At 43.2% G+C, this 27,739-nt stretch overlaps 1 protein-coding gene and 1 long non-coding RNA gene across 2 annotated transcripts; one reads left to right on the forward strand and one right to left on the reverse strand.

Annotated features, from left to right (window-relative positions):
* Positions 1-13,905: 13,905 nt before the first annotated feature.
* LOC126501840 (uncharacterized) lies at positions 13,906-17,229 on the reverse strand. Its single transcript, XR_007591807.1, has 3 exons — positions 17,011-17,229; positions 15,758-15,851; positions 13,906-15,672 (listed from the first exon to the last, which is right to left on the reverse strand). It is a non-coding gene; the product is annotated as an uncharacterized lncRNA (long non-coding RNA).
* A 2,730-nt stretch (positions 17,230-19,959) lies between these two features.
* LOC126501813 (histone H2B type 1-C/E/F/G/I) lies at positions 19,960-20,459 on the forward strand. The gene has a single exon (XM_050142670.1). The coding sequence runs from the start codon at positions 19,985-19,987 to the stop codon at positions 20,363-20,365; it is 381 nt and encodes a 126-aa protein (XP_049998627.1). The 5' UTR covers positions 19,960-19,984; the 3' UTR covers positions 20,366-20,459.
* Positions 20,460-27,739: the final 7,280 nt, after the last annotated feature.

Raw genomic sequence — 27,739 nt, forward strand, 5'->3', positions numbered from 1 at the left:
GAGGGGGCGGAGGTGCTGTGATAGTACATCTCTGTGTCCTTTTCCGGTAAAAACAGGAAGGTCATGAGTTCAAAGGTAGTTTCAGTGTGTACTAAGTTCAAGGCCACCTGGGCTACAGGAAATGTCAGGAATATTTCCTAAGACAAGCCACTCCAATCAGACCAGCTAAGGCCAATTGAGGGATCTGTAAACAATTCATATCATTCAAGTGTGCGTAGTAGTTAAGCGTTATTGGAGCTATTATCTGCAAGTATTGGAAGTATACTAAAGCAGGAAGCCCTGATGAGCCATTTCACAAGCACACATCAAAACAACCCTCTTATAAAAAAAAAAAAATAATGTTGATGGTGAAGATGATACCTAATAAATATGCTCTTTTGCTTTCTTTTTTAATATTTATTTATTATGTATACAATATTCTGTCTTTGTGTATGCCAGAAGAGGGCGCCAGAACCCACCACAGATGGTCATGAGCCACCATGTGATTGCTGGGAATTGAACCCAGGACCTTTGGAAGAGCAGACAATGCTCTCAACCTCTGAGCCATCTCTCCAGCCCCCTGCTTCCTTTTTCTTTTTTTAATGAGGAGAGAGGTGAATGAAGAGAAGTGCATAAAATAACTGGAAACACAAATCTGTCCTGGGCATTGTGAAGTATAAAGTGTCAGAGCTGCCAGGAAGTGGTGGCGCTCACCTTTAATCCCAGCACCCAGGAGGCAGAGGCAGGCGAATCTCTGTAAGTTCAAGGCCAACCTGGTCTATAAGAGATAGTTCAGGACAGGCTCCAAAGCTACAGAGAAACCCTGTCTCGAAAATAAATAAGTAAGTAGTCAGAGCTGCCCAAGAACTCCTGACAGACCTCACTACACGATGTCCTTCAAAAGGAGGAAAAGAGAGTGAGCAACTCGGTAGAACTTTTGTTTGTTTGCTTGATTGATTGATTATTGGTTGATTGATTTGTAAAAATGGAATTTGCTTCTATTATGGGCCTAACTGCTGGGAATTCAGTTTATACTAAGGAGTCTTTGAAAGAGAAGTCTGGATGAGAGATGCCAATGGAATGTTATGGATAATAATGTCTGTGGAGAAATGGAATTTGGCTTTCATTGGTGGTTGATATCTGTCTTCCAATGGAAGATCTGGGAACAGGAAGAAAGGCTGGCTGCATGCAGCTGACTGCCTTCCAGGCACCACTGGAACAGATGAGTGTCTGCATCAGCTTCCTTGGACACAAAGGGCATGACAACCTTCCTGATACAGACAGCAGATCTCCCACAGCAAGCAACGGTTTGGGGACACATGGACCACAGCATGGCCACAACCTCTGACCGTGTAGAACTTTAAGACAACTCTGAGGCCTCTCAGCCTTAATGCTTTCCCCCTCCCCTGGGAACCAGGAATCTAACAATTACACACACATGCACTGAAATGTTGGAAACTTTCCATCTCCCTGAGTCTTTGTGAATGTTCTCCAGATAGAACTCAGTTGTTGAAATTGAGGCAAGATAACCCTTAAGATGTTAACTCAGTTCCCAATGTTTTGACTCAGTCCCTGGGAAGGGGATCAAAATAACCCTCAAATGTTTACTCTTACCTCACCTGATCTGGCAACCGCTCTCCAGCCAATTATTGGTAATAGCCCTTTAAATAAGCCAGTCATAATAGTTGAAGAACAATCCCCAGACTTCCCCCTTGTTTCTGTGGCTTTTTGCTTTAAAAGTAGCCTGTACCAGCTATCCGGGGTCTTTCTGGCTTCTCGAGTGCTGAAAGACCCTGTCGCAACAGAATTAATTAAAATCCTCATGCTTTTACATCAACTGAGGTGTGAGAGTGTTTTCTTGGGGCGACTCCTCCTCGGTAATTGGACTCCAGAGTCCAACAACAGAACAGCGCTGTTGACACTCAGTGACCCACCTTTACAAATGTCTGGTCGTGGACAATGGTACCTTAGGATGTAAGACAGCAAATGCTTTCCTGTTTTACGATCCAAGGACAGACCAGACAAAAGCAGATGGAAAAAAATAATCCACCTGAAGACAAGAAGTGAGGAGTAATTATCCCCTTGACGAGATATGTACGTAAAGAGTCAGGCATGGTGGCACCGGCCTATAACCTTAGCAGTCAGGAGGCAGGGGCTGTCACACATCAGAATGTTGAGCCTGCCTGCCTGCTTTCTTAACTTCTAGCTCTGAAAAGATGACTTTCTCCTCTCGGCAGCTGCTTAGATCTCCACCTTCTAACTCTAATGAAAGCATCCCGGAGGTCCCTTCTCAGTGCATTTTCTAATTTTTTTATGTAGGAAACTAGGAACATGCTAGAAGCAGAGGGGGTAGCCCAACGGAGACAAAGCTAATGGAGTTCAGATCCCTAGAGCAGCAAGTACAATAACCCCCCTGTAATTCCAACAGATCTAAGGGATCCCCCAGGACAGGCTGAATAACTAGACCAGGCATCAGTAAGCTCTAGGGTCAGGGAGAGACCTTGTGCCAATATATAAAACAAAGATGAAGACACCTGAAATCAACTTTGGGGCTCCACACCTATATGACCACTTCTTCCACCACCCCCCCACTTCTAGACCATCTATCTATGTACACATCTGTCCATTCACCCACCGACCTAGCTAGCTTCACAATTTCCTGAGTGAATGGGCCGTCTTGTCTGTGGGAAAAAAACTCTGAAGGTAAAACTGCTTTAGTGTGAGAGTCATTTGAAAGGTAGCATTCTTATCCAAAGTAGTTGAAGCAGCTGACACATCTCAACCGTGTTTGTGCCCCTGAGTCATCTAAAATATTTTTAAAACAAATTGCTAGTGCATACCATCTGGACCTGATGTGTTCCTACTCCTAAATTATCAAGGTGATGCTTTTGGTCTGAGGACCGCACACCTTGATTACTTTATTTGAAGTGAGACAGGCGGTGGTGGCACACACTTTTAATCCCAGCACTCAGAAGGCAGAGGCAGGTGGATCTCTGTGAGTTCAAGGCCAGCCTGGTCTACAAGAGCTGTTAGACCCTAGTGTCCAATCACTGAGGAGGAGGAGTCGCCCCAAGAGACCATCTCTCATCACAGCTGATGTAAAAGCATGAGGATTTTATCAATTCTGTCATGACAGGGTCTTCCAGCAGTCAGGAGGCTAGAAGACCCTGAATGTCTGTCTGGTACGGGCTATTTTTAAAGGGAAAAAACACAAAAGGAAGGGGTGCCTGGGGGTTGTTCTTTAACTATTATGATTGGCTTATTCAAAACAACTATTACCAATAATTGGCTGAAGAGTGGTTGCCAGATCAGATGAGGTAAAGGGAAAACATCTGAGGGCCACTTTGCCTCTTCCCAGGGACTAAGTCAAAACACCAGTAACTGAGTCAACACCTAAGGTTTATCTTGCCCCTATCCAGGGAGATGGAAAGTTCCCAACATCTCAGGACGTGCATGCATAGCTGTTATGTCCTTGGTCCCCAGGGGAGGAGGGGAAGTACTAAGAATTGTCAGAAATGGCTTCAGAATTGTCTTAAAGTTCTACAGAACTAGTCCTAGAACAGGCTCCAAAGCTACAGAGAAACCCTTTCATGAAAAACACATACTTTGTTTGAACTGCCCTGAAACACTGTTACCAAATAACAAATCCAGTTTTAAGGTTCCAAAACTGACAAAGGTTGTCCTTGTCGAGCTGCTATGCGAGGATGCAAGGAGGGGGAGGGTCTCTCTGCACAACCCTACCACAAGTCTCTCTCACAGGCCTGGGTACACACCTTGTTCAGTGGGGACCTGATGTGAGGATTTTGCTTTCCACTGTCCCCACAATTCAGCACTCCAGGGCCCTTTTAGACAACCTGTGCAGAGGGTCCCAGCAGCTGCACCCTTGTAAACGTTGTGGTCAAGAACATAAAAGTCTAAACACTCCATTGTAGTCATTTACACATAAAAAGAGGATGCTTTGCAAGCACTATAAACTTAGATTTCCAACATTCTGCAAAAAGCTGGGTGTGGTGGCCCATGTAGGAGTCTGAAAGAGGCAGATCCCTGGACTCCTTAGGCAGACAGCCTCGTCTACCTAGTAAATTCTAGGCCAAACGACAGATACTATCTGGACAAAAAAAAAAGTGCACAGCTGGACAGTGTCTGAGAAATACTGCCTTAGGTTGACCTAGTCAGACCTATAGCCTTGACCTGTCCTGGAACTTAGTAAACCATTCTGGCCTTGAACTCACAAAGATCCACCTCTCTCTGCCTCTTTAAGTGTTGGGATTAAAGGCTTGCTTCACCACCACCTGGGTATTTAATTTTTTTAATTAAAAATAAAGGAGACCAGGAGTTTGAAGATTTTGGTCTACTACCTGTCTTCCAATTGTTTCTGAAGAACTAGCTCTTGTAGACCAGGTTGGCCTCGAACTCATAGAGATCCGCTTGCCTCTGCCTCCTGAGTGCTGGGATTAAAGCCGTGCACCACCACAGCCCGGTGTACCACAAAGTTTTAACTAAAAATAAAAGTTAGGACACTGGAGGCTGATTAACACAAATGTGTGGAGGTGCCGATGCCCACCTCACGTAATGACTAACAATGATACAACCACGTAAACCAAGCCAAGATTCACCCCGCCTCCTTTCTTTTTCTCTCTTCTTTAATTGTATGCGTATCTGTACTTGTCTGCCACCTGCAGGAGTCCTGCAGGTCATGAAAGGGTATTGGATCTTCCGGAACTAGAATGTTGGAGGGTTGTGAGTCTCCAAGTGGGTGCTGGGAACTGAACACAGTACCCCTGCAAGAACAAGTGTCCTCAACTGCTAAGCCCTCTTTTCTTTCTTTTCCTTTATCTTTTCTTGCTTCCTTCCTCCCTTTCTTTTTTATTTTTTATTTTTTGGTTTCTTTTCTATTATCCATTTTGGTTCATCGGTAGAAATATCACTGTTTATACTTTCTACTAAGGACCCATCATAGTTTAGCACAGTATTGACTCTTTGGGTTCCTTTGAAAGGTATGGACATGTTAACATGGTCATCACAAAATATAAACCTAGCGGAGTATGCCTAGATACGTAAGTGGACCTTGTGTAATTCAGTGAACAAGTTGTCAGGTGCTGCGTGTGGATCTGGAATACTTATTCTGGGGACTAGATACCTGCTCATGGTACCTGCCTTCTGTTTCACTTTCTGACAGCTAAGTTCTCGTGTCCATCCTCACACCATGAACTCAGTGGAGGTTTTGTGCGACCTGCTTGTTTATATATTCTTATTTGCTAACAGTGACAACTGTATTATTTTCTAAACCAAATATAGTCAAAATTTAACTTAGTGATAGAGCTCCTGCCTTACATGTGTGCAGCCCTGAGTTCAGGCCCAGAACAACCAAAGGATTGGCTTTCTTTATGGAATTAACCTCTCGCGTCCTCTCCTGTCTCACGGTGTTAGCCAGGCTTTTCCAGACCATGTCCGGAAGAAATAATGCAAGGGCCTCTTGTCTTACTTCTCTCCCTCTGAGAAGTCTCCCCAAATGCTCCACTGCTCCTCACCATGTCTTGGGAACCCCTCTTCTGTGTTCCCAGAAAGGGGCTCAGTTCTGCTCCATCGCTTTCTCACATTGGCGACTTTATGATGTAAGGGGGATTGTATGGGTTTTATTTTTGTTTTTCTTGGAAGAAATCCTACATGGTATTTTTTAATTGTGTGATCTGTTCATTTCTGTTTTCTCTTAAGTAGATCTGCTCTGATACATGCATTAGCCATGAGATAATATGTAATTCTCTTTCTTGTCTCCTTCTCTCTCTTTGTTTTTTGGTTTGTATGTTTGTTTGTTTGTTTGTTTGTTTGTTTTTGTGCCCCATCTCCCCCTCACACGCAGTTTTGTTGGTCTGGGTAATAATATTGCACTAAGATTAAATAAGGAAATGAGCACTATTATTCTGGGAAATCAAATTCTACTAAATAAGTATCAAGTCTTTGAAATTTACCAAAATTTGTTCAAATCTAATGAGGTTTTGTATCACCATGGTTGGTGGAGTGCCCTAACTACATACCCTAATTTCAGATACTTTTTTATTCATTTCTTTAATGGTTTTCTTCTTTACCGCAAAATCATCATGTTCTATTTTTCATTTTTTTAAGGTTACCCATAGCATTCTCTTGTGTTTTTGTACTTTGTTTGGGCTTGGGGTAGGGTTGTTATTGTTACTTGTGACAGGATGCCAATATTTAGCCCAGACTGGACTTGAAAACCCATCTGCCTAACTCAGCCTCCCGGTGCTGAGATGACAGGCTCGTGCCACCACACTCCGTGTCTTCTGGCCCCCTAAAGTTCCTTTCTGGTAGTTCTGGTAGATACTTTCCCTCTTAATTGCTGTTTTACAGATACACACACACACACACACACACACACATCTTTCTCAGAAGACAAGGTTTTGACTTGTGGGTCATCTCTATTTTTTTTTTTTTTTACTCAATTCATGTTCTTTTGAATTCTATTTCTAGCTGGACTAGGCCTGGTGGTACAGACCAGGAATAGTAAGGGCTCAGGCACTGAGAAAGATATAAGGTCGAGACTAGACTGAAGGATGAGGCCAAGGCCAGCTTGGAAGACTTATTAGTGACCTTGTCTCAAGATTGGAAAAGGAAAGAAGGCTAAGAAGACAGCTCAATGGGAGTACATTTATCTAGAATGTCAGAGGCCTTGGGTTCAATCGCCAGCACTAAAAACTATAGTAGATACATCAGATTTATTTCTACCGTGTTCCGTTTTACTCTGTTTTAGCTTCTTGCTGAACTGTAGAGTTTCTGTCGCTGTTGCTCTTTAGATTGTGAGAAAAGAGCAGACTGTGTGAGTGAAGCTGACTCTTTTCTATCTACCATGATATTTTTCTGAAATCAGGGTTGGATTATTCACGCAATGCAGTGCGTGCTTTAAAAAAATTATTCTCTGAATCATGGCTTGTCTGTTGCATAGACACGGTCCTTTACTTCTTATTTGAATTTCTAAAACTAGTGTGTTGAAAGGTCACCCCACAATTCAAGTATGAAATCACATTTTTCCTAACATTTCTTTTGTTTTATTTTGTGTATGTGCGCAGGCCTGCATGTGGCAGTCAGAGTAAGGGGGCCTTAGAAGGCAGAGAGAAAAGCCAGGCGTGGGCTTCTGAAAAGACCTTCCTCCTGGATCAGCTCCTGCACTAACGTTTTGGAAGAAGGTGAAAAAGATGGGAGGGCCCAGGCCTTACACCCATCACAGCCTCTGACTCCCACCTCCACCTTTGCCCTCAGACCCTGGCCGAAACTGTCAGCCTGCTTCAATGACGCGTTTTGAGTCTTTTGCTCTTTTTCGCTTTTTTTATTCATTCTCCTTGTTTTCTTTTGCTCTAACAGCATTTTTATCTGCTGTTTTCCTAAGACAGTTGATAATTTGCGAATCCCACAGAACAAACTCTCCTAACACCGTGTGGGTCCCAGAGATGGCACTCCATCAAGGAGACAAGCTTGGCAGCAAACGCCTTAACCTGCTCAAGCCATCCCCCCCTACCTCTGAGACCCTCCTTTTAGAAACTCTTCCGGACGCTGTCTTCTGCAGCTCGTGGTTAGGTGTGCATTGAACGTTATTGCTGTGTATTTATTTTAGGATCATTTCTGCTTACTCCTCTTCAAATATACTTGACCATCCTTTGCTCCTTGCTTTATTTATTTTCCCCATTTTCATTTACTTAAACCCCTAATAAATCATTATATTATAGGTTCTATCCAAGAATCTGAAATTCTTTGCTTGTCTGGGGAACTCACTGAGAGGAGATGCATCTTGTTTGATGACTGATGGCTGCTCCGAGTTGTCTCTCTCTTTGACATCATGACATTTATTTACAAAATTATATGTGCACATCCAAAGTCCTTGATGGTGAGTACATAGAAATGCACACAATAAACAATAGCTTAAAAAAAATGACTTGAGTAAACCTAGAAAATCTCTTGTCAACTGAACACATAGAAAAGTGCACGATATCGTCTGAAGGTGTTTTGCCTTTGTGAAGCACTAGGTGGCGCTGCGACACCGCATAATTTTAAATCCAGGCCCTTGAGTCCGGTTTCTTCCTTCACCGGCTCTGCGACTTTAGTTTTTTGTCTGTTTCTTTGCTGCCTGTGCTGCTGCTATTGTTGTTGTTACAGCATCTTAGTTCTGTTCATGAAACTCTTTACTCCAGGAGGTAGATAAGAAATCCCGAATCTCAGATCTAATCGTGGATTTACCCAAGGAATCCTAGTCGGTATATCCAGTACTGTGTTGGGTCTTAGGTCTGTATTGTTCTGTGGAATTTCGAGGATTTCTCCTTTGTTATGTACTTTTTAAACAGGCAAGGAAGGGCTCATGTGTGGGATAAGTTTCTCTGGGCTTTAGAAGCCTAGTGTGTTTTGCTTAGAGAAGATTCCTCTAAAAAAAAAAAAAAATCCAGTGTCCCTTTCTATCACTAATATGTGGACCCTTAGTCGTTTGTTTAACAGTAAGCTTGCTTTGTGGTATTCTCCAGCAAACATTACCCAGGTGCATTTTCCCATCAATGTTGTCGAAACCCCTGCATGATTAGTATACTTTTCTACTATATGTACTTATAGAATACTTGTAATGCATAATTAATATGCATGTGGATCCCTTATTTTAAAAATCATTATAGAATACTGTATGTATTCCAGCACTGGTACATTTTTAGGAAGAAAAAGCAAACGTGAACTTTCCATCTCTGAGCTCACACATATACAACAAACCTTGGAATGTATTTTTAGTTAATATGATTTTTACGTTTTATTTGGTGAAGTGTGAAAAAAACAGTTTGTGTATGTGGAGGGAAATTTCACAGGGCAAGCCCCTCCACGTCCTTGTGAGCATTCTGCCAACTGCCCTGATTGGCTGAATGACTTTGGGGTTTCCTTTTGCTTTTGAGACAGGGTCTCCTAAACACCGTGCTGGCCTAGCACTCACTATGTAACCAAAAAGAACTTCGAAACCATCGTCCACCTGCCTCTGACTCCCGAGTGCTGGAAGGACAGCACACGGAAAATAAGACCATCCCCGACTCACTTTTCAAGCTCGCATCTTGTGGTCTAGGAACTCCCTCCAGCACATCATCGTCATCAGATGGTGAGCTCACAGAGAACGAGCCATTCCCGCCTCTGCAAGTCACTAGACACTTCAGGAAGTCTACACCACACTAACACAGAGCCAACTGTGTTTCATAGTCATTCGTACGCATCAGGCCCCGCACATTTTAATTGAGATATTACTTGCTGTACCTGACGTTACTGAGGTGACCCTGGAAGACAACGGCAATTAAAGGTATCCTAATGTCTTCTTAAAATGGCTTCCTTCAAGGAATTTGTTTCCTGGGGACAAAGCCAAACAGACCCTCTAAATCCATACTCTTTACATCATAAATAATCACCTGACCTGTCTTGCCAACTAATTTAAACAAACTGCTTCTTAATTTTAATTAAAATTTCTCCTTCATGGAGGCCCTTGGAATTTCTATCTGACTCCCTTCTCTCTATCCGGCCTGTATATGTTCCTGCCTTCAAGGTCTCTGAGATTAAACTAGCTTCAAACTAAAATGTTCTTGGGCCTACTATCCTACCCAGCTACATTTCAGCACACTATCCAGTAGGAAATGGCTTATAAGCATGTTTCTACTCTTCTTCTGGAGGAGCTGTGGGAAATGAGACAGGCTCTCTCTCGGCCGAAACTGAAAGAGGAGAAGGAGGCAGAAACGGATGATAAAAAGGATTTACCAATAAACTTGCTCAGAAAACATTAAGTTGCCCAAAAGTTAAATTTAGCCCAAGAGTCTTCCCTCTGCCAGGTGGTTTAGAGATGATCCTGGCTGACAGGTGATCAGTGATCCCTGCACCTCTTCTCAGGAAGAGCAGAATCCCCCGCCCCCCAGGCAGCAGGCTGGCCCTGGGGAGCAGCTGCCTGGAGAAAGCATCCAGGGTCCATCGCTAGAAAACGATGTCGATTACCAACCTTCCAGTTTGTCCAAACAACCAAAGCTTGGAATTTCATTCTGAGAAACAGGTTTAACTCAAAGTGAAAGCTGGGGCCGGGAAACTCTACAAACCGCCAGGGATTTCTGTTCTGGTCAGTTGTGCGTAGTCATTTCAAATCTTTTTCTTATTGACCTCTACATACTTGGAGAGACAACTCTCTAAGAAGGCAGATTAATTCCACACCACAACAAGCACAGAACTTCCATCTTCCCACCCCCATCTCCCAACTGCTGCAGTTAGGTGTCCAACACATTTCTGATTCCCCTATGAAAGGCTTTTTGCTTAGAAACCCAAGGATAGCAGGAGGCAGACTGAACTTTGTGGTAAAAGTGTTAGAATCTATCTCTCAATGTTCAAAGAGTACAAAATGTAACAGCATCCCAGACCTTGGCACAACTGACTCCCTGATGGAGTACAGTTCCTGATGTAAAACTCAGCGCATAGACAGCACCACCTGCCAAAAACTAAAACAAAGGCCTTCCTCAAAGCCCGTAGTCCTGGGAAAGTCTCAAAAAGCACTAACCTTGCTTTTCAGCATCTGCAGTTCGGCTTCTGGCTAACTGTTGTTGTTCACGGAAGTGTGTCAGGCCAGGATGTTTTTTGTGCTTAAAAGCTCACTCTGAGAAAGACTGAGGGATACACTGGGATCCCAAACACCCACAGTCATGTGCCTACTGTGAAGACTTTCTGTCAACTTAAACCAGTGTCTGTCTGAGCGGTCTTCTCTGGTTAAAACCCCACAACACAGAGTACTATTATGCTAGGACCACACACCGCCATGGTGATTTTTAAGTTGCTTGTGGGTGTAAAATGGGATTCATATGAGATTGTGGGTGATTCAGTTTTATCCATCGGTGCAGAAAGAACAGTTGTCTGTCTGGACAACTATTCCGGAAAGGAGAGACTGCAGGAGAGACAGACATGAGACCCCTACAGCTGCAAGAAATTCTTAATTCCCAAGCCCTCGCCCTTCTCCCACAAGAGTCGAAACCAAGTTTTTCCCTTGGCAGACACTTCAATTTCTTCTGGGAGGCTGCACTCGTCTGCACTGATGTTACTCAGTCCTGTCTGTTGAAGGTCTGTCTCCTAACCCTCTGCCTCGGAAACCTAACAGGAACAGCGAAAATGGTCTACCGGGACCCCAAGCCTTTTGCCTCCTCTTGGTTTATTGTTCTCTTTTTCTGAAAGCATGACTGTAGCTCTTCTAGGTGAGAATCTGATATTTCTGCTTGGAATACACACAGATCCGTGTGCAGGTTCTGGGAAAACACAAGCCAGTCTTTCCCCAAATGCTAACACTGCACCTGTCCCGTTTCAGATTTTCCCAATAGACCAAAGCTGCAGGTCAGGGGCTTTTGAGCATAACATAACTCCATGGCTGTGTGCCCATCCACATTTCAAGGGAAAAAAAGATTAATCATAGCTACCTATTAAACTTAGAGGAGACAAGAACCCTATGTAGTCATCAGCCCTTTTATTTTTCTAATCAAAGCTTTAGAACATGCAGTCGCTCTACCATTGTGTGACCCTGTCTTATGAATAATATTCCATCTTGCACAAAAAGCCCGAAAACGTTACTGACTTGGACTGAGCTGTTATCAGTTTTAATCTCTCTTGGCATCCCCATAAGGAAAACACAATATGGCATGTGAAGCTGAATTACCAGAAAGAGCTTTCCCATGTATAACACAGGAGTAAGTATCACTAGAGACATGAGCACACCTTAACTTTCCCGAGTCGGGTAGATGGGTAACATCCGTCTGTTGACCATGATTAACTTTAGTTCCTCTGGGGTTTAACTGTCCGGTCCACTCATTGAAGTTGAGGGTACAGAGGGGTTGTAAGAATGAGTTAGTTGTGAAGCTTGTCCTTTGGTAGTAGAAATTGGTTCTGTAACATCTTAGGAGGTTGATGTCATGGAGCATGTGACTCAACAGCTGTCTCGAATACGGTAGATGCCCATTTATCAACCTCAAAATTATCTTTTTCTAGTTCCGGTAAATTAGAACGTTACCTGAGATGAGTGATTAAATAAAGGGGGTAGACTCTGGCTGGCCATTAGTGTGGAACAACTGTAATAACAATGGACTGGAGATAGTTTTGATCTGTGCTATTTCTGTTCTTTGAGTAATACCCACCACATGCTGTGAATCAGAAAGGCTACTGAGGGGTTTGTTACCTTCAGGAGTATGTAACAGGTCTTCCTTTATTTCACTAGCTCTCTAATAATGACACTGAGACTTTCTTTAGTTAGGAAAACTTAGCCTTAGCTTAGGCTTGTTCCCAACTAGCTCTTACCACTTAAATTAACCCATTTATATTAACCTACATTTTGCCACAACATGTTACCTCTCCTCCATAACCATATGTCCGACTTCCTCTGCTTCTGCTTGGCAAATCTCTGGTGTCTCTGGCTCCTTCCCAGCGTTCCTGGAAGTTCCACTTGTCCTTTTCTGCCTAGCTGTTGACCATTCTTACAGCTCTTTATTAAGACAATCAGAGGTGCCTTAGGCAGGTCAGGTTAAACAGAGATGCATCTTCACCCATCGTACAAAAACATTACCCCAACAGGAGTATAGGTGCTAGGTTACTTACAGGAGCAGAAATTCAGGAACTCAAAGACAGCTGCATCACCAAAGCCGACCATAGCACAGCTGACAGCTCACAAAGGCCAGGTAACCTGGGTAACCGGGGTAACCTGGGTAACAGTTACCCAGCCTGGGGCAGCCCAGCAGGAAGGAGACTGCCCCTTCAAGTCCTCCAGCTGATTTAAGCCTATTCAAGGCGGCTCAGCTGATCTTGGCTTCTTGCTGTTAGCTGGTCTGGTCTGTCTTTGCAGTTTGATTTGTTTACTCTTGGGAAGAGGGTCCTGATGAGACTGTTCGATTTCAGGGACTTCCAGAAAGCGTTACCTTCCTGTGCAAGGAGTGTCTCTACAGGAGGAGATGAATCCATCCTTCACTTACAGCGATTTATGAAAAGGACAAAATAATTTTTAGAAATCCAATTTGATTGAGAATATAAAGGAATGATTTTTAAAACTTTTAAATATAAAACAATTATATGCCAATTTTAAGAGACCTTAGAAGAATGAGGGAGGCCAGGTGGTAAGGATCCCATAGTTTGCATATTGGTATTAATGACTTGTAAATTATTTAATAATCTCCTTTACCAGATTTTTTTCTTAATAGTAAATATATGTTGCCGCCTTGGGTGGGTCACTAGTCTAGGGGTTTGTAACCCACCCTGCAGCTAGTTATTCCAGGGTCTTGGAGGGGCGCTACCTGGAAGGGAATGGGCTAGGACAGAAGAAGGAGGCCAAGCAGATTTGTCAAAGCCCCGTTTATTAGGATCATGGTTGCTGTTTATATAGGCCCTGCGTGAGGACTTGGGGGGGCAGGGAAATTGGACTCTTGCCTCGTGTTCCAGGTCACGTGGTTCAGGTTCGTCACGTAGGCCAGGACATTCGGACAGGTAGGCCAAGAAGTCACGAGTTGCCACACCTGGTTCCCTGGATAGCTGGAATGTGAGGCGCATTCTGCTAACAGATAACAGTTAATTGGGTATGGGGCAGGTTCTGTCAATAGAACATAATTATGGGTGTGAGGTTCCCTGCAGACTCCCCAGGGTGATGGTTCCTGTAATGATTTTTAGGGGGGAAATGGCTCGTGACAAATATAGGTGTATTCCAGAGGATTAATGTGTTGTGCCCAGATTACGACCCCCAGAGAGAGACCACCAGAGAGGCCCAGACTGTAACAAGCAAGGTTTAATCAGCATAATACAAACATGTTTGGATCTCATCTCCATCCCCGTTACAACGAGGTAGAGAGGAGTTGCATCTCCTCTGTGGGGTAAACTTTTAAAGGCATAACTACAAAGAGAATCTTTGAAGCTGCTTTGCCACGGGTACAAGGACTTTTGCTCCCTCCCATTCTGTTAAGTCAGCTTTTTCCTTCTTTTTAGAGCAAGGCCACTGTTGTTGAGTTAGGCCATCTTTATCAGCCTGAACCAGGTGGCTGGCTGGGCTGAGCTAAGTGACCTTGTGCTCGGGATCTCCTGGGTGGGAGAGGGGAAGGCCACTATCTTCCTGGGGAAACATTCTGCTAGGAAATTTCTTCTTGCTCCTTTTGAGAATAAGGAGTGAGAGTCCCACAAATGAAGGCTCAAAATGGCCACCCTGTAACTGTTCCTCAATTGATTCTTTAATAGCCACAAGTTTTTCCTGGGGTAGTGGCCACTGATCAACCCAGACCTTCTTATCTGAAAGCCAAGTAATAGGCTCAGCAGTTCTGAGTTAAAGAGACTCTCTCTCTCTCTCTCTCTCTCTCTCTCTCTCTCTCTCTCTCTCTAAGCAGGCATATCAAAGCTTTTAATTCCTATGGACCGGACTGTTCTGGCAGGTGGCATGTTGCCAAAAGTACAAAAGGAAAGCTCGGAACCAGTCCTTCAAGAGAGACACAGCAAGAGCAGACAGAGTCCTGACTTAGTTGCTGCTTATTCCCAAGTGCAGTACAACTGTGATTAGTTGTCATGACTACCAGTAAAACAATGCGTTGTTGACTTTCCTAGCTCCTTCTCTAGGATATACCCCAAATCAATCACTGAGACTTGAGCGTTAGAACTGAAAGCTGTCCTCACTGGGGACAATAAATCTCTTCACCATAAACTTAATGGTAAAATTTTTTATCACATGAGGAATAAATGATCCAGCATGTCATTCTCTATTAGACCAATTAAGCAACTGAGTGAGTATTCTGCTAAACTTGTTCAGGTATGCCAGCTCCTTTTAATAACCCTATCGGCCAGTTGTAGTGGTCAGGCAGCTGGCCACCATTTATCATGAATTATGATTACAACAGGCCTTGGACCCAATAATCTTAAAAAGGTTTGTTTTCTATTAATATTTCCAATTTGGGGCTGTTTTCTTAGCTTTTGGGGTCACAACTGTTCCCCAAAGCATCCAAAACCTTGATCTTTTTTGGGCACTAGAAGGATTTCTTTTCCCCTCATATATGGTAGAATTAACAGTTGGACAAGTCTGATAAGATCTCCTGAGTAAATTGGGAGCATGGGGGCCATGGGAGAGAATTGAAGGGGAGGGGAGGGGAACAGAGAAAAATGTATAGCTCAATAAAATCAATTAAAAAAGGGGTTGGACAAGACTGAATCCGTGCAGAGCATAATAAGAACTTAAGAAGAAGAAGAACTCCTGTAAAATCTAAATAAATAACTCCGACCCGTGCTTTTGTCTTATTGTGTTCCCTAGCTGGTGCCAATCCTTAGGAGCTCAGTTTCACTCTTCAGGGAAGCAAGGACGACAATACCCAGTTAGAGTATCTGAGCATCGCACTGAATCCTCCTTGGCGACTTTTACTCTCCTCTCAGCTGAAGCATACTATTTAGCAACGACACAGAGTGTTTCCCCACATGTCCTGAGTTTCCCCCGTTCTTGGGTACTAATTGGTCACAAGTCAATGTTGCGTCACCCCCAGTGTTCCTGGAGTTGCCGGGTGCCCTTCAGGCTCCAGTATAGGCACCAATCACACACCACCATCAGCGCCACTTGCTGTGTTCAATTCGGCAAGAGTTCCCGCTCGGAGCTCCTGGACGAGAAGAGCAATGACACAGGGCAAACTTCACTTGGAGCCTCTAGCTTCCCTGTAGGGAGAAAAGAAAACAACTCTGTTCTGTAGTTTGGTGTATTTGAAGGGCAGAGGGGGATGCTGCAAGTATCAGGCCTTACCTAGAGTTTCAGAGGTCACGCGGGATCAGAGCTACCTCTCAAGAAGCACACCCAAAAGCATTTTCTTTCTTTCTACGCAGTTTCCTAGAGAAAGCTGAATGCCAAGGAGAGGATTAACTGGGCACAGGTTGCTCTTGAGTTTAGGTTTGCCCTTGATGAAAACTTTGTAGGCTACCTGCATAGCAACAGTGCTTAAATTTAGTGTGTTTTACTTAACCAAATATAGCTAAAATGTCATCAACATGTAATTAACATAAAAAAACTATTCATAAAATTCTTTATTTCCTTTTGTAATAATAAATCCTTGAGAATTGATGTGGAATATAGACATAGACTACATCTCCATTTAATATCAAATTAAAATAGTTGGTCTATACGGATTCTACAAATTTTAAAACCAATACACGCCCTTTTTGTTTGTTGTTTGTTTGTTGTTTTGTTTTGTTTTTCGAGACAGGGTTTCTCTGTAGCTTTTGGAGCCTGTCCTGGAACTAGGCACACGGCTTTTTAATCTTAGCACTTGGGAGGCAGAGGCAGGCAGATCTCTGTGAGTTCGAGGCCAGCCTGGTCTTCAAGAACTAGTTCCAGGACAGGCTCTACAACTACAGTGAAACCTTGTTTCCAGGGACGGGGACACACACACACACACACACACACACACACACACATTCTCAGTGCTTCACACAGAAATACCAAACAAATTGAGAAGGCAATTTCCCTATGAAAGAAGAGGCGTCAGGGAGCTGGGTGTGGTTGCTCACCCCTTTAATCACAGCACTCAGGCGGAGGCAGGCAGCTCTCCGAGTATAGATCAGCCCGAATGTAGACTTCCTGATGTACAGTAAGTTCCGGGACAGCCAGGTCTACAGAGATACACCAACAGAATCCCAGCCAGGCTAACTTTAGCACACTGGGGCAATAAGTTCACTAAAAAATAAACACCACCTGTGTTTTATCCTGGTGGTGACTGTGTATCATCCCATTGATAGATAGGAGATGTCACAATCTGACATGATTGGCTAATTCATATTTAGCGTAAAGGAAATGAAGGAAGAGGGAAGGGGGCTGCCTCTCTCGGTCATCAAGTTTCAGAAATGAAGCAAGACCTTTGTATAAACAAAAGATTTACCAGGTAGAGGAGATTAAAAGGGTGACTGGGAGAATTAGGGAATATAGGCCCTTGGTAGGCTAGCCACCTTTGACAAAAAAAACAAAAGCAAAACCTTTCTCAAACAGTGTACGGTGATGCATACCTGTCATCCCCGCAGCCCGGAGACAGAAACTCAAGGATGTTGGTCTGGACCACCTGGCAAGTTCCAAGCTAGCCAAGGAAATACTCTGGTCCTATGTCTTAAAAAAATAAAATAAAATAATTAACTTAAAATCTTTAAGTGCTATTTTGAAATTCATTTCTGCAATAACTGAACCACAACTAAGTAGACTATACAATTCTAACCTCTCTCTAAGCATAAATACACTAACTATTATATTTTAATTTGTTTCTCCAACATCTATGATGTTTTTGTTTTGGGGGTTTGCTTGGTTGGTTGATTTGGGGTTTTGTTTTGTCTTGGTATTCACTAAATGGGCAAATGCTATGGACTTACTATGGAACTTAGACTGTGTACAGATAGAGACAAAAGTGTAGAAGTTCAAGGTCACCCTTGGCTACAGAGTAAGTTTAAGGCTGCCTGGGCTGCGTGAAGCCTTCTATAAGACAAATAACTACTAGGACCTTAAGAATGTTCAGCACTGGTGGGTAGTTCTTGCTATTTAAATTTTTTAAATCATTGTTTTCATAACCTATGTGTAATCCCCAGTCTTGTTTAACAAGACACAAAAATGAAGGAATGTGAAGTCTTTAGCAATAGCAATTTGTTTAAAAATCAGAGCTAGGTCAACTGTGCACATTGTCTTATTACCATAATCTAAGAATTTGGGCAGCTGAGGTGGCTTTGCCATCCTATCAAGGCCAATTTCAAATACCCAGTGAGTTCTGAATAGCCTGGGGTAAGAGATAGGGGTGCAGAGTGAGATCCAGCCAAAAACAAAACACCAAACTCACAAATACCAATGGCATTTAAAAATAGCGACCGGTGCCAGTCGTGGTGGTGCACACATTTAATCCCAGCCCAAGGGAGGCAGGTGTGGACGGATCTCTGAAAGTTCAAGGCCAGCCTGCAAAAGAGAGAGCAACAGGATAGCCAGGGCTACACAGAGAGATGCTGTCTCAACAACAAAGTAGCTACTGGCCTCATCCGATCTCATTTCTAGAGACTTTGGATAAGCAGTCAGTTACAGTTCCCTGACTTTGTGCTCTTTCATGATCTTTATGGAGCAGCAGTGTGAATCTCTCCAACCTTCTAGGATTACCTTTGTGCAATATATTTTGTAGTTCTAGGAGATTAGCCCATTTGTGTGTATATATCTTCTTTACAATTGTTTGCCTCTGGCCTAAACAAGGAACTCTCAACAGAGGAATCTAAAATGGCTGAAAGACACTTAAGGAAATGTTCAACATCCTTAGTCATCAGAAATGCAAATCAAAACAACTCCGAGATTCCCTCTTACAATTGTAAGAATGGCCAAGATCAAAAACACTGATGACAACTGCTGGAGAGTTTGTGGGGAAATGGGAACACTTCTGCATTGCTGGTGGGAATGCAAGCTGGTACAGCCCTTTTGGATGGCAGTGTGGCGATTTCTCAGAAAATTAGGAAACCACCTTGATCATCCTTGATCCAGGAAGCCTACAAGAATGCCCCCTTTATTGTGTTCAGAGGCAGATTATATAGAGATAGCCACGCCCCAGCCAAACCCACCAGAAACCACTCTCCTGCCTTCAAGAACTCCTGGGGGGCTGGTGCTCAGAGCAGCTGTAGGCACTCAAATCAGGGGAAAACAAGTTGTTGACAAGAAATTCAGGGTCTGGAGGTTCATGGCTCCCAACAAGGCATCACTAGCCTTTTTTTTTCCTACCATCTATCTGTTTTAACCTAGAACGCAGACATCCTCCTACCTCTGCCTCCCAAGTGCTAATAGCAAAGGCATGTACCACTATGCCTCGCTTAAATTAAAATGTTAGTTCTGATGTTTACTGGGAAAACTGTTCCTTCTTTGAGTACTTAGTCTCATTAATACAAGAATTTAAAAACAGGTTCAGAAGGCCAAGACCAGTTTTATTAGAGTTTGAAAGACAAACAGTATAGGCAAGCAATAGGAAAACCCGAGGAGTCTTGAGGAGAGGAAGAAAAAAAAAAAACATACTGTTAGTTACCCATGGAGAACAGAAACTGAATGGCCATGAAAACTGTGGTCAGGTTGGCTGAGCAACACACCAAAAAGTTCAGAGGACGCTAAAACCTAGACTCTTGTGTCTCAGGGGAAAGAACTGTACCAGGGCCATGTGGTTGAAAAATGAATAGAGACAGATTATAAAGAAAAATCTCCCCCAAGGATAATGGACTACAGGGCTAAGGAAAAGTTCCCAGAAAGCATCTAGCCACCTGATGGATAGCCTGCCTTTTACTTTGGCGGATCGCGGGCTTTTTTTTTTTTTTTTTTTTTAATTGGTGCCCAATCTGGTTCCAGCCTTCCTCTGCGATCTGGCTTCTTTCATATGTTAATCTAGATGGTTCCATCCTGTTCAGCTCCTGACACGTGATCTTCCAATTCGGCTAAACTATTCAAATTATTGTTTTCCAACAGGATTTCTTATTCCCGTACCGCTCTACCGTTTGTCATCAGTAGGATTTGCTCTCTACAGTTTAATTTCACTCTGAGCTTTCCTTTCAGGGTACTACACTGTACTGCCTTGGGAACCTGGGGAAGCCTGAGAGTAGGCGATGCGTTCTTATGTTCTTTTCTCTTTCACCGGACTGCAACCCGAAGTGGAAAAATACAGAACTTTTCAACGGTTTGATATTGAATTGGACGCGAGCTTTAACTTCTAGAGTTTCAAAATAAAGCAAATTCTGCTTTTTAAAAAAATCTATTCTAAAACGTTTAGAAGGAAATAAATTTGATGTAGAGTTAAGAAGCATAATCGCTCGAAAGGGTATTACAAGATTCGGGTTAAACCAATGGGAGAGTAAACCGGCTCTCTAACAGCTAACCAATCAGACAGGGAGAAAGGAAGTCTTAATTTGCATAAAACTCCCTACAAATAGACAAACAACGTGTTCTCAGGCTTCACTTTCTTTTTCTTGCACGGAAAGAAATCTGAATATGCCTGAACCTGCGAAGTCCGCGCCCGCCCCGAAGAAGGGCTCCAAGAAGGCCGTGACCAAGGCACAGAAGAAGGACGGCAAGAAGCGCAAGCGCAGCCGCAAGGAGAGCTACTCGGTGTACGTGTACAAGGTGCTGAAGCAGGTCCACCCCGACACCGGCATCTCTTCCAAGGCCATGGGCATCATGAACTCGTTCGTCAACGACATCTTCGAGCGCATCGCGGGCGAGGCGTCGCGCCTGGCGCATTACAACAAGCGCTCGACCATCACGTCCCGGGAGATCCAGACGGCCGTGCGCCTGCTGCTGCCCGGGGAGCTGGCCAAGCACGCCGTGTCCGAGGGCACCAAGGCCGTCACCAAGTACACCAGCTCCAAGTGAGCGCACCAAACTCGCTCTTAACCCAAAGGCTCTTTTCAGAGCCACACAACTGTTCACAATTAAGAGCTACGCACCACTCTCACACTAATATCCCGTCTTTAAAGCGACAGTATTAGTATTCTCCACTTCCTGCAGGCAGAGTCTTAACTAGGCACTCTTGTATTTCTATGAATCAGTTTGGCCTCTGCATTCTGAAGCTACCCAGAAATACTTAACTGCAATTAGAGTATTGGAACAATGAGTCCAGAACGATCGTTTTCAGCACCTTGTGCTATGTAAACGTTAGGTTCAACCCTAGTGTCTGCGGGAGAGGAACGGACCGCTGAGCGACCTGACCGAACGCCCGTTTTCCCGAGCTTTTGTTTTAAGTATTCCTGGGAAATTAACAGTCACGGGAAGGCGGAGTGAAAAACCGTGGATTTATCACCTGATTTAGCTAAGGAAGATGAATCTGATTTTCTCGTTCAAAACAAGCTTGTTGGTTCGGTGCCTGTTAGCCGGCTCTGGGTGAAGCTCAGGTCGCCATTTCCATGGCGCCTCCCAGGATAGAGACCGCCTGTCTCAGCTCGCCGAAAGCGAAAGTGCCTGAAGCACCAGCGCCCACTTTTACCTCTTCTAAATCGTTCAGCGCCCCCACCGCCTCCAAAGAAGTGGCCTGGAGCTTTTGCATTTTAAGCTTTTACATATGAATTGGGTTGTGGGAGAAGCATCAACAACATATCCATTTTAAAAAGAAACAAACCGGTTTGTTTACTTTTTCAATTACAGGAAATGGTGGAAAGGCTTTGTTTGTAAAACTAAAAGGAAAATCAAGTAGGCAGGCCTGGAAGCATTTCATTTCCTTCTTCCTTGTCCTAACTGCTGAGTGTCTTAAACAGCAAGAAAAATTTTTAAACCCCTTTCCTGGCTTGTTTTGGAAATGAGATCTGGAAATAAAAAAAAAAAAAATCCTAGCATTTGTAATGTAGCCAGGCTCTGTAGTCTACAGATTATAAATTTAGCTATTTTGGAACTATATGTCCCAGGAGGGAGGGACCCTGACCCAATGTGAGGGGAAAAAAATAAAGTAGGATATCAGGGGTGCTGGGGAATGGAACTAAATCCCCGGTTCCAGTGAGCTACAGCCATGCTGCCTGCTATTCCATGTTTCCTTTCTCAGGCTGGACAACTACCTTTATCCGACCTCCCTTTTTAATAGTGAGGTAATAACAAGCCGGGAAGTAGGCCTTTAATCCCAGCACTCGGAAGGCAGATGCAGGCATATCTATGTGAGTTCGAAACCAGCCTGGTCTACAAGACCAGCCAGGATAGACTACAAAGCTACCGCCAAACCCTGTCAGGAAAAAAATAAAAGAAAAAAAAGTTACTTTAAAGTAACAAAATTGCAACTGTAATCCAGGAGACCGCTGCGTGTAAAGTCATTTGCTAGCATGCCTGAAGACCGGAGTTCTGTGCACTAAACCCACATGGCACTCAGGTAAAAAAAAAAAAAAAAAATGTCCTCTATCCTACATGGCAAGCAGGGCATACACAGATAAACAAATGTTTGGGTTTTTGTGTTTTTCACTTTAAAAAAAAATTGCAATGATTGTGAGTTTAGAAACAAGGCTGAAACTTCCTGGTGAATTATTGGCTTCTAAGAATTCAAATGTCCATGTTAGCATCTTGTTTGTTTAGCTTTCTTTTCTTTGGAATGAGATCTCCTGGCTACCCTGGAGCAGCTACAAAGCACAAACTAATCTCAAACTCTCAGCAACCCTCCAACTCACTGTTTCTAAACGTGGATTTATGGGTGGAGGCCACCACACCTTGTAGTGTTTGTTCCTGTTTGGCTTGTTTGTTTTGTTTTGTTTTGTTTGTCTGTTTTTAAGGTGTAGTCTGGAACTCACAGACCAACCTGTCCCAGTTCCTCCTGTGGCCTCTGCCTGCTGAGTCCTGGGATTAGAGTGAACCTCCACACCTCTTGTCCTGTTCAGATTTAAAGCATTCCTGACTGAACCTGCCTTCATTTCCGTACTGACCTTAAGCCCAGAACTGAGGTGGAAAGGAGGCCTCCGTGGAATGTCAGAAGATTCTTCCCAGGATTTTTTTTTTTGGGGGGGGGGGATGTTGTTGTTGTTGTTGCTTTTATCTTTTCCTGCTCTTTCAAATCCCCATGACTCTCTCCAGTCTCTGAACTTTGCAGATTTTTCTCTAGGCCTAACTGGGCTACTTAGCAAGGATCTGCTATTAAATAAGAACAAAAAATCTTGACTGCAGGGCAGTGGGCACCACCTGTTGGTCTTATTGAAGGACACAGATGGTTCCAACACACAAGATTTCTGTCATCTTCAGGGTCTGGGATCTGTTTTGCAAAAGTTTCCAAAAGGAAGTGTTGGCAGGACAGCTGAATAAATCTAGTGACTTGTGAGCCTGATCATCGGAGTTTCATCCCTGGAATCGCTGTAAAGGTGATAAATACCAACACACACACACACACACACACACACACACACACAAAGAATTCAGTACTCAGGGGACACTGATGTTCTCTTTCTCTCTCTGATGATATTTTGGAAACATCTGATTTGCAGATGAAGGTTAATAAAGTCCTGGACCGTATACTGTTCCTTGAGGGGCAGATGTAAGATTTATATGTCAAACTACTGTGTTTATTTTACAGACTAAGAAATTAGAAAAGATTCTAAACAGGGAACTAACAAGTTTCAGTTCTTCAGGTTTCCAAGACTGGATTGATTAGAGAATTTGGTTTGGTTTGGTTTAGTTTTAAGACTGACTAGCATCGATATCTCATGGGCCTTGAACAGAGGATGGCCTTGACTTTTTACTAGTCTCTACCTACCTCCTGGGTGCTGACAGTAAAGAACAAACCACCAGGCCTGCTTCTATAGACACTGGAAATGGAATACTGAGCCAAGCTAACACTGTGCCTGGAGCTACATTGCCAGGGCCCACCTCACTCTTCCCCGGCCTTCGTTCACTCCCGGGAAACCACTATTGATGAATAAAATTCGTTCACTCCCGGGAAACCACTATTGATAAAATATACTCATACATGTAAAACTTTTATACATACACAGGACTATTATTGGGGGAGGGGCCATCCTGGTCAAGAGACCAGAATATCTGGCCTAGGTGGGAATCTTAACACTCCTGGGACCAACCTTAGGCAGTTTCACCTTAAACCATGCTAGAGACACGTGGATTCCTTTTTTCCTGTATTGAGATGCTTTACTTTTCATTCCCAAACTTCGCATCCTAGCACAATTCATTCAATGTGAGCAGCCACTTCCTAAAACTCCAATTTTTACCTTTCTTTTTAAGTCTTAAGTATGCTTCTTCTGAAACTTTGGCCCTGGGCCTGTGATTGCATCATGATGTCTGAGATCAGATCACCCGGGAACCGGGGTTAGAGGCCTTTGAAGGACAAGTGGCTGCGGAGAAAAAAACCTGAGTGGTCAGAGCTCAACTACATTGGTATCTCTCAGCCCAACAAAATTGTTAGCTGACTGAAAATTAGTCGGACAAAAATCCAAAGGGGACTTAGTATGAAAATAAGCCGTACATGAACTCCAAAAGTTGGGGAAAGCAACTAATGCACCGTCCAACGGTGAGATAGTTTCAAAGGCAATTGAGTAACTGTAAAACTACTAAAGCAACCTCACAAAACAGAACGAGAAATTGAGTACGCCCTTTTACGTGAAAATGTGGGTGGCCCTGAAAAGGGCCTTTTGTGAACAAAGACTAGGTGATACATTTAACCTCCGAAGCCGTAGAGGGTGCGGCCCTGGCGCTTGAGCGCGTAGACCACGTCCATGGCCGTGACGGTCTTGCGCTTGGCGTGCTCCGTGTAGGTGACCGCGTCGCGGATCACGTTCTCCAGGAACACCTTCAGCACCCCGCGGGTCTCCTCGTAGATGAGGCCGGAGATGCGCTTGACTCCTCCGCGCCGGGCCAGGCGGCGGATGGCGGGCTTGGTGATGCCCTGGATGTTGTCGCGCAGGACCTTGCGGTGGCGCTTGGCGCCGCCTTTTCCCAGACCTTTGCCACCTTTGCCGCGACCAGACATTGTGTAGCTCTAACTGAAAGCTCAGTACACAATGACTCCAACACGCCTGCTTCTTAGCTTTTATAATACCAAGGCGGACCTGTTTGAAAACCTCAAGAGGAGGGGCGGAAACAACTGTCAATTACGGCCCTTCTGTGCGTTTGTCCAATGAAAAGCTGGAGGCGGGACCTGAGACAACAGTAAAGACAAGAGTTAAAATTTAACACATTGTATTAAGTATGTCTATACAATTCGTTCTGCCTTCAATAGGGATAACTATATGTATTAGCAACAAATAAGTTTGGCATTTGTTGCTTATTTCACTAAATAGTAAGTAGTACATTATGATTGCTCCAAGTCACCGCGGTTCTCAACCTGTGGGTCGCCACCCGGATCTATATCACCTATTTATATCAGATTTTTGCATCGTTACAGTTACGAAAGAGCAACAAAAATAATTTTACGGTTGGGGGTTCAGCACAGCATGGGAACTGTATTAAACGGTCTCGGCATTAAAAAAAAAAGTTGAGAACCACTGTGTCTAAGTTTTAAGTCCAGTTTTAAGAACACAGACATTGTTTCAGGTTCGAAGACTTGTACTGACTTAGGTAATCTGAGCAGTGTTCTTTAGCATGCAGATTGACCAAGGGAAAGTAAAAGCTCAGGTCGTTACAGGACTAGCGGTCTGAAATTAAAAGATGTATACTGGATATTCATCCCACAGGTGTGAATCTTCTACATGATTTACACAGAAAAATTAGGGGATCGGGAAATGAGGATCGTGGGGAGGTTCTATTTTTATTCCGCCTTCATTGACCCAGAATTCCCTGTGTGTATGTTTTAGTCAACAAACATTACATGCTTGTTGAGATGAAAATCGTGTTACTAATGATTTCCTGGAAATGTGTAGGAGTCCGTGAATGAATGGTTCTACTGTTATCTTTGTCCTTCAATTATTCTTACAGAATTCTTTGAAGAGAAATAGTAAAACTAGGTTTCAGACCTCCTAGGGTTAGACTTGAAACTTTATGCAGATTAAATCAAGTATATATCTTGAATAATGCAGAGATGTCTAGAAGGATATGGGGTGAATATCCTCTATGTATAAATAGAGTCTCCTTCTTAATCAGCTTTGAAATTCTTCAAGATAGACAGGAGAGTGCCAGAGACACTGACCTTACTGCTCCAGGAGATTGAGTCTCTGTCCATTCTTCCACTCTGCTTTGTGAGGTATGGAAGACTGTTATCCTCCAGGCCAGGCTAGCCTTCAGTTTACTATAGCTGAGGCCTCAAATGCCTGGTCCTCCTGTATGTACCTGCTGAGTTCTGAGATTACTGTCATGTGCGGCCATGCTGGGCCCTCTTGCATTTTTATTAATAAAATATATTTATCCTTTTCTAAAAAAAAAAGATTGTTATCCTAATTTTATAGTCCCTTTTATTGGTCTTATGAGTATATGGATCTCTTCATTTCTCCTATTTGATAAGCGATGCTCTTTCTTCTGCATGAGTACAGAACATTCAATTCCATGTCCAAATTGTTTAAATTGACCAAACATAGAGAGATATAGGAAATGTCATATCTTTTCATTTTCTTATAAGCAGGATTATCTATATCTAGGAACAATGAACAATAGATTGTTTATACTGGTCATCACAAGGGTGTTTCCCTAAGGATTCCACATTTTTGTATTCAGGAGCAAAGAGTTGAGCAGATACCCACAGTTGTGGCAAAAGCAGAAACAGTTTATTAGGATAAGTATACATACATGGAAGAAGGAGAACAGAGCAAAAAAAAAAAAAAAAACCCGTGTAGCCCCTCAAAAGCCTAGTATAAACCGGGCGTTGGTGGCACACGCCTTTAATCCCAGCACTTGGGAGGCAGAGGCAGGCGGATCTCTGTGAGTTCGAGACCAGCCTGGTCTACAAGAGCTAGTTCCAGGACAGGCTCCAAAACCACAGAGAAACCTGTCTCGAAACACCAAAAAAAAAAAAAAAAAAAAAAAGCCTACTATACAAAGGGTGGAGGGGTGTAGCTCTGGGGTCATCTGCAGACGTGGGTTTTCTCGTTGTGCTGTTACAGGTTTTCAGCTTCCTACATTGCTTGTCTTATTAGTATCCCAAATCAAGGCCGTAGTGTATTTTTAGGTACCCTTAAGACTTTATAAAGTGCCCTTCTCTTTCAAGAGTAACAGATGTGTTGAGGACTGAAATATTTTCCAAATATCCTCAGTACCAACTTGAAGTTTTTTTGGTTGAGTTTCTTTTCTTCATATGCTAATTTTTCAGATTTGGGCCAAGGTCTCCGGAACTTCTCTCTCTACCATATCTCCAGTCCCAGCACAACCACGATTCCTCGAAAACCTAAATAGTGACAGACGAACTCAGTGAAAACTCACCAGATGTGACAGATCGCATCTGGTGACAAAAGAAAGCCATTAAAATGATTGTTCTTGTCCAATAGAATTTTCATATCAAAAGAAGTAAGGGGTATCTGTTATTGTAATGATTGTGTGGAATTAATGAAAAAGCTTATTTTTAAAATACAAAGCGTGACCCATTCCTTCTTCCTTCCTTGACAGAGGAGAGGGTGCCTGGTCTCACTGCAGCTGAATATACCATGGCAGACTGATATCTATGGGATACCTGCCTGTATTTAAATAGAAACAGTGGAGGAGGAATGGATACAGCGCAGGCTGAAATGTGGGACTGGGAAGAGGGGAGGGAGGCAAACTTTGGTTTTAAAAAGAAAGGGGGAAAACACAAATAAAAAAAATCATTCAATATAGAAAAAAAATACAAAGCCAAGGAAAACCCAAATAGCTGTTTGGGGTCTGAAAATCCTGAAATGTGTTTTTGCCTGGAGAGCCCACAATTAAAAACGCAAGCAGAAATAAGTTTCCTCTTGGTTCTGCAGAAGACTTGAGGACCTTGATAAAGGCTCTAGTAGTTTGCTTTCTATTGTTATGATAAAACAATGACCAAAACCAATTCGTGTAGGAAAGGGTTTATTTGACTAACAATTCCTCAGCACAGTCCATCACTGAGAGACTTCAGAGCAGGAATGTTGAGACAGAAACAGAATCAGAGATCATGGAGGAAAACTGCTCATTGGTGGGATCATGTACCCCGGGCGTGGCGGCACCTACAGTGAGCTGTGCTGTCCCACATCAGTTATTAATCAAGAAAATGTCCTACGGGCGGTTCTGATGGCGTTTCTTCTTTGTTTGTTTTGTTGTTGTAGATACTGTTGTTGTTTTGTTTCTTTGTCTGGTTTTTTGTTTGTTTGTTTGTTTGTTTGTTTTTTTTTTTTTTTTTTTTTTTTT

Source organism: Alexandromys fortis, unplaced genomic scaffold, assembly GCF_014885135.2.
Source record: "Alexandromys fortis isolate MF-2015 unplaced genomic scaffold, M_Fortis_MF-2015_v1.1 scaffold_5, whole genome shotgun sequence".
In the NCBI taxonomy this organism is placed as follows: Eukaryota; Metazoa; Chordata; class Mammalia; order Rodentia; family Cricetidae; genus Alexandromys; species Alexandromys fortis.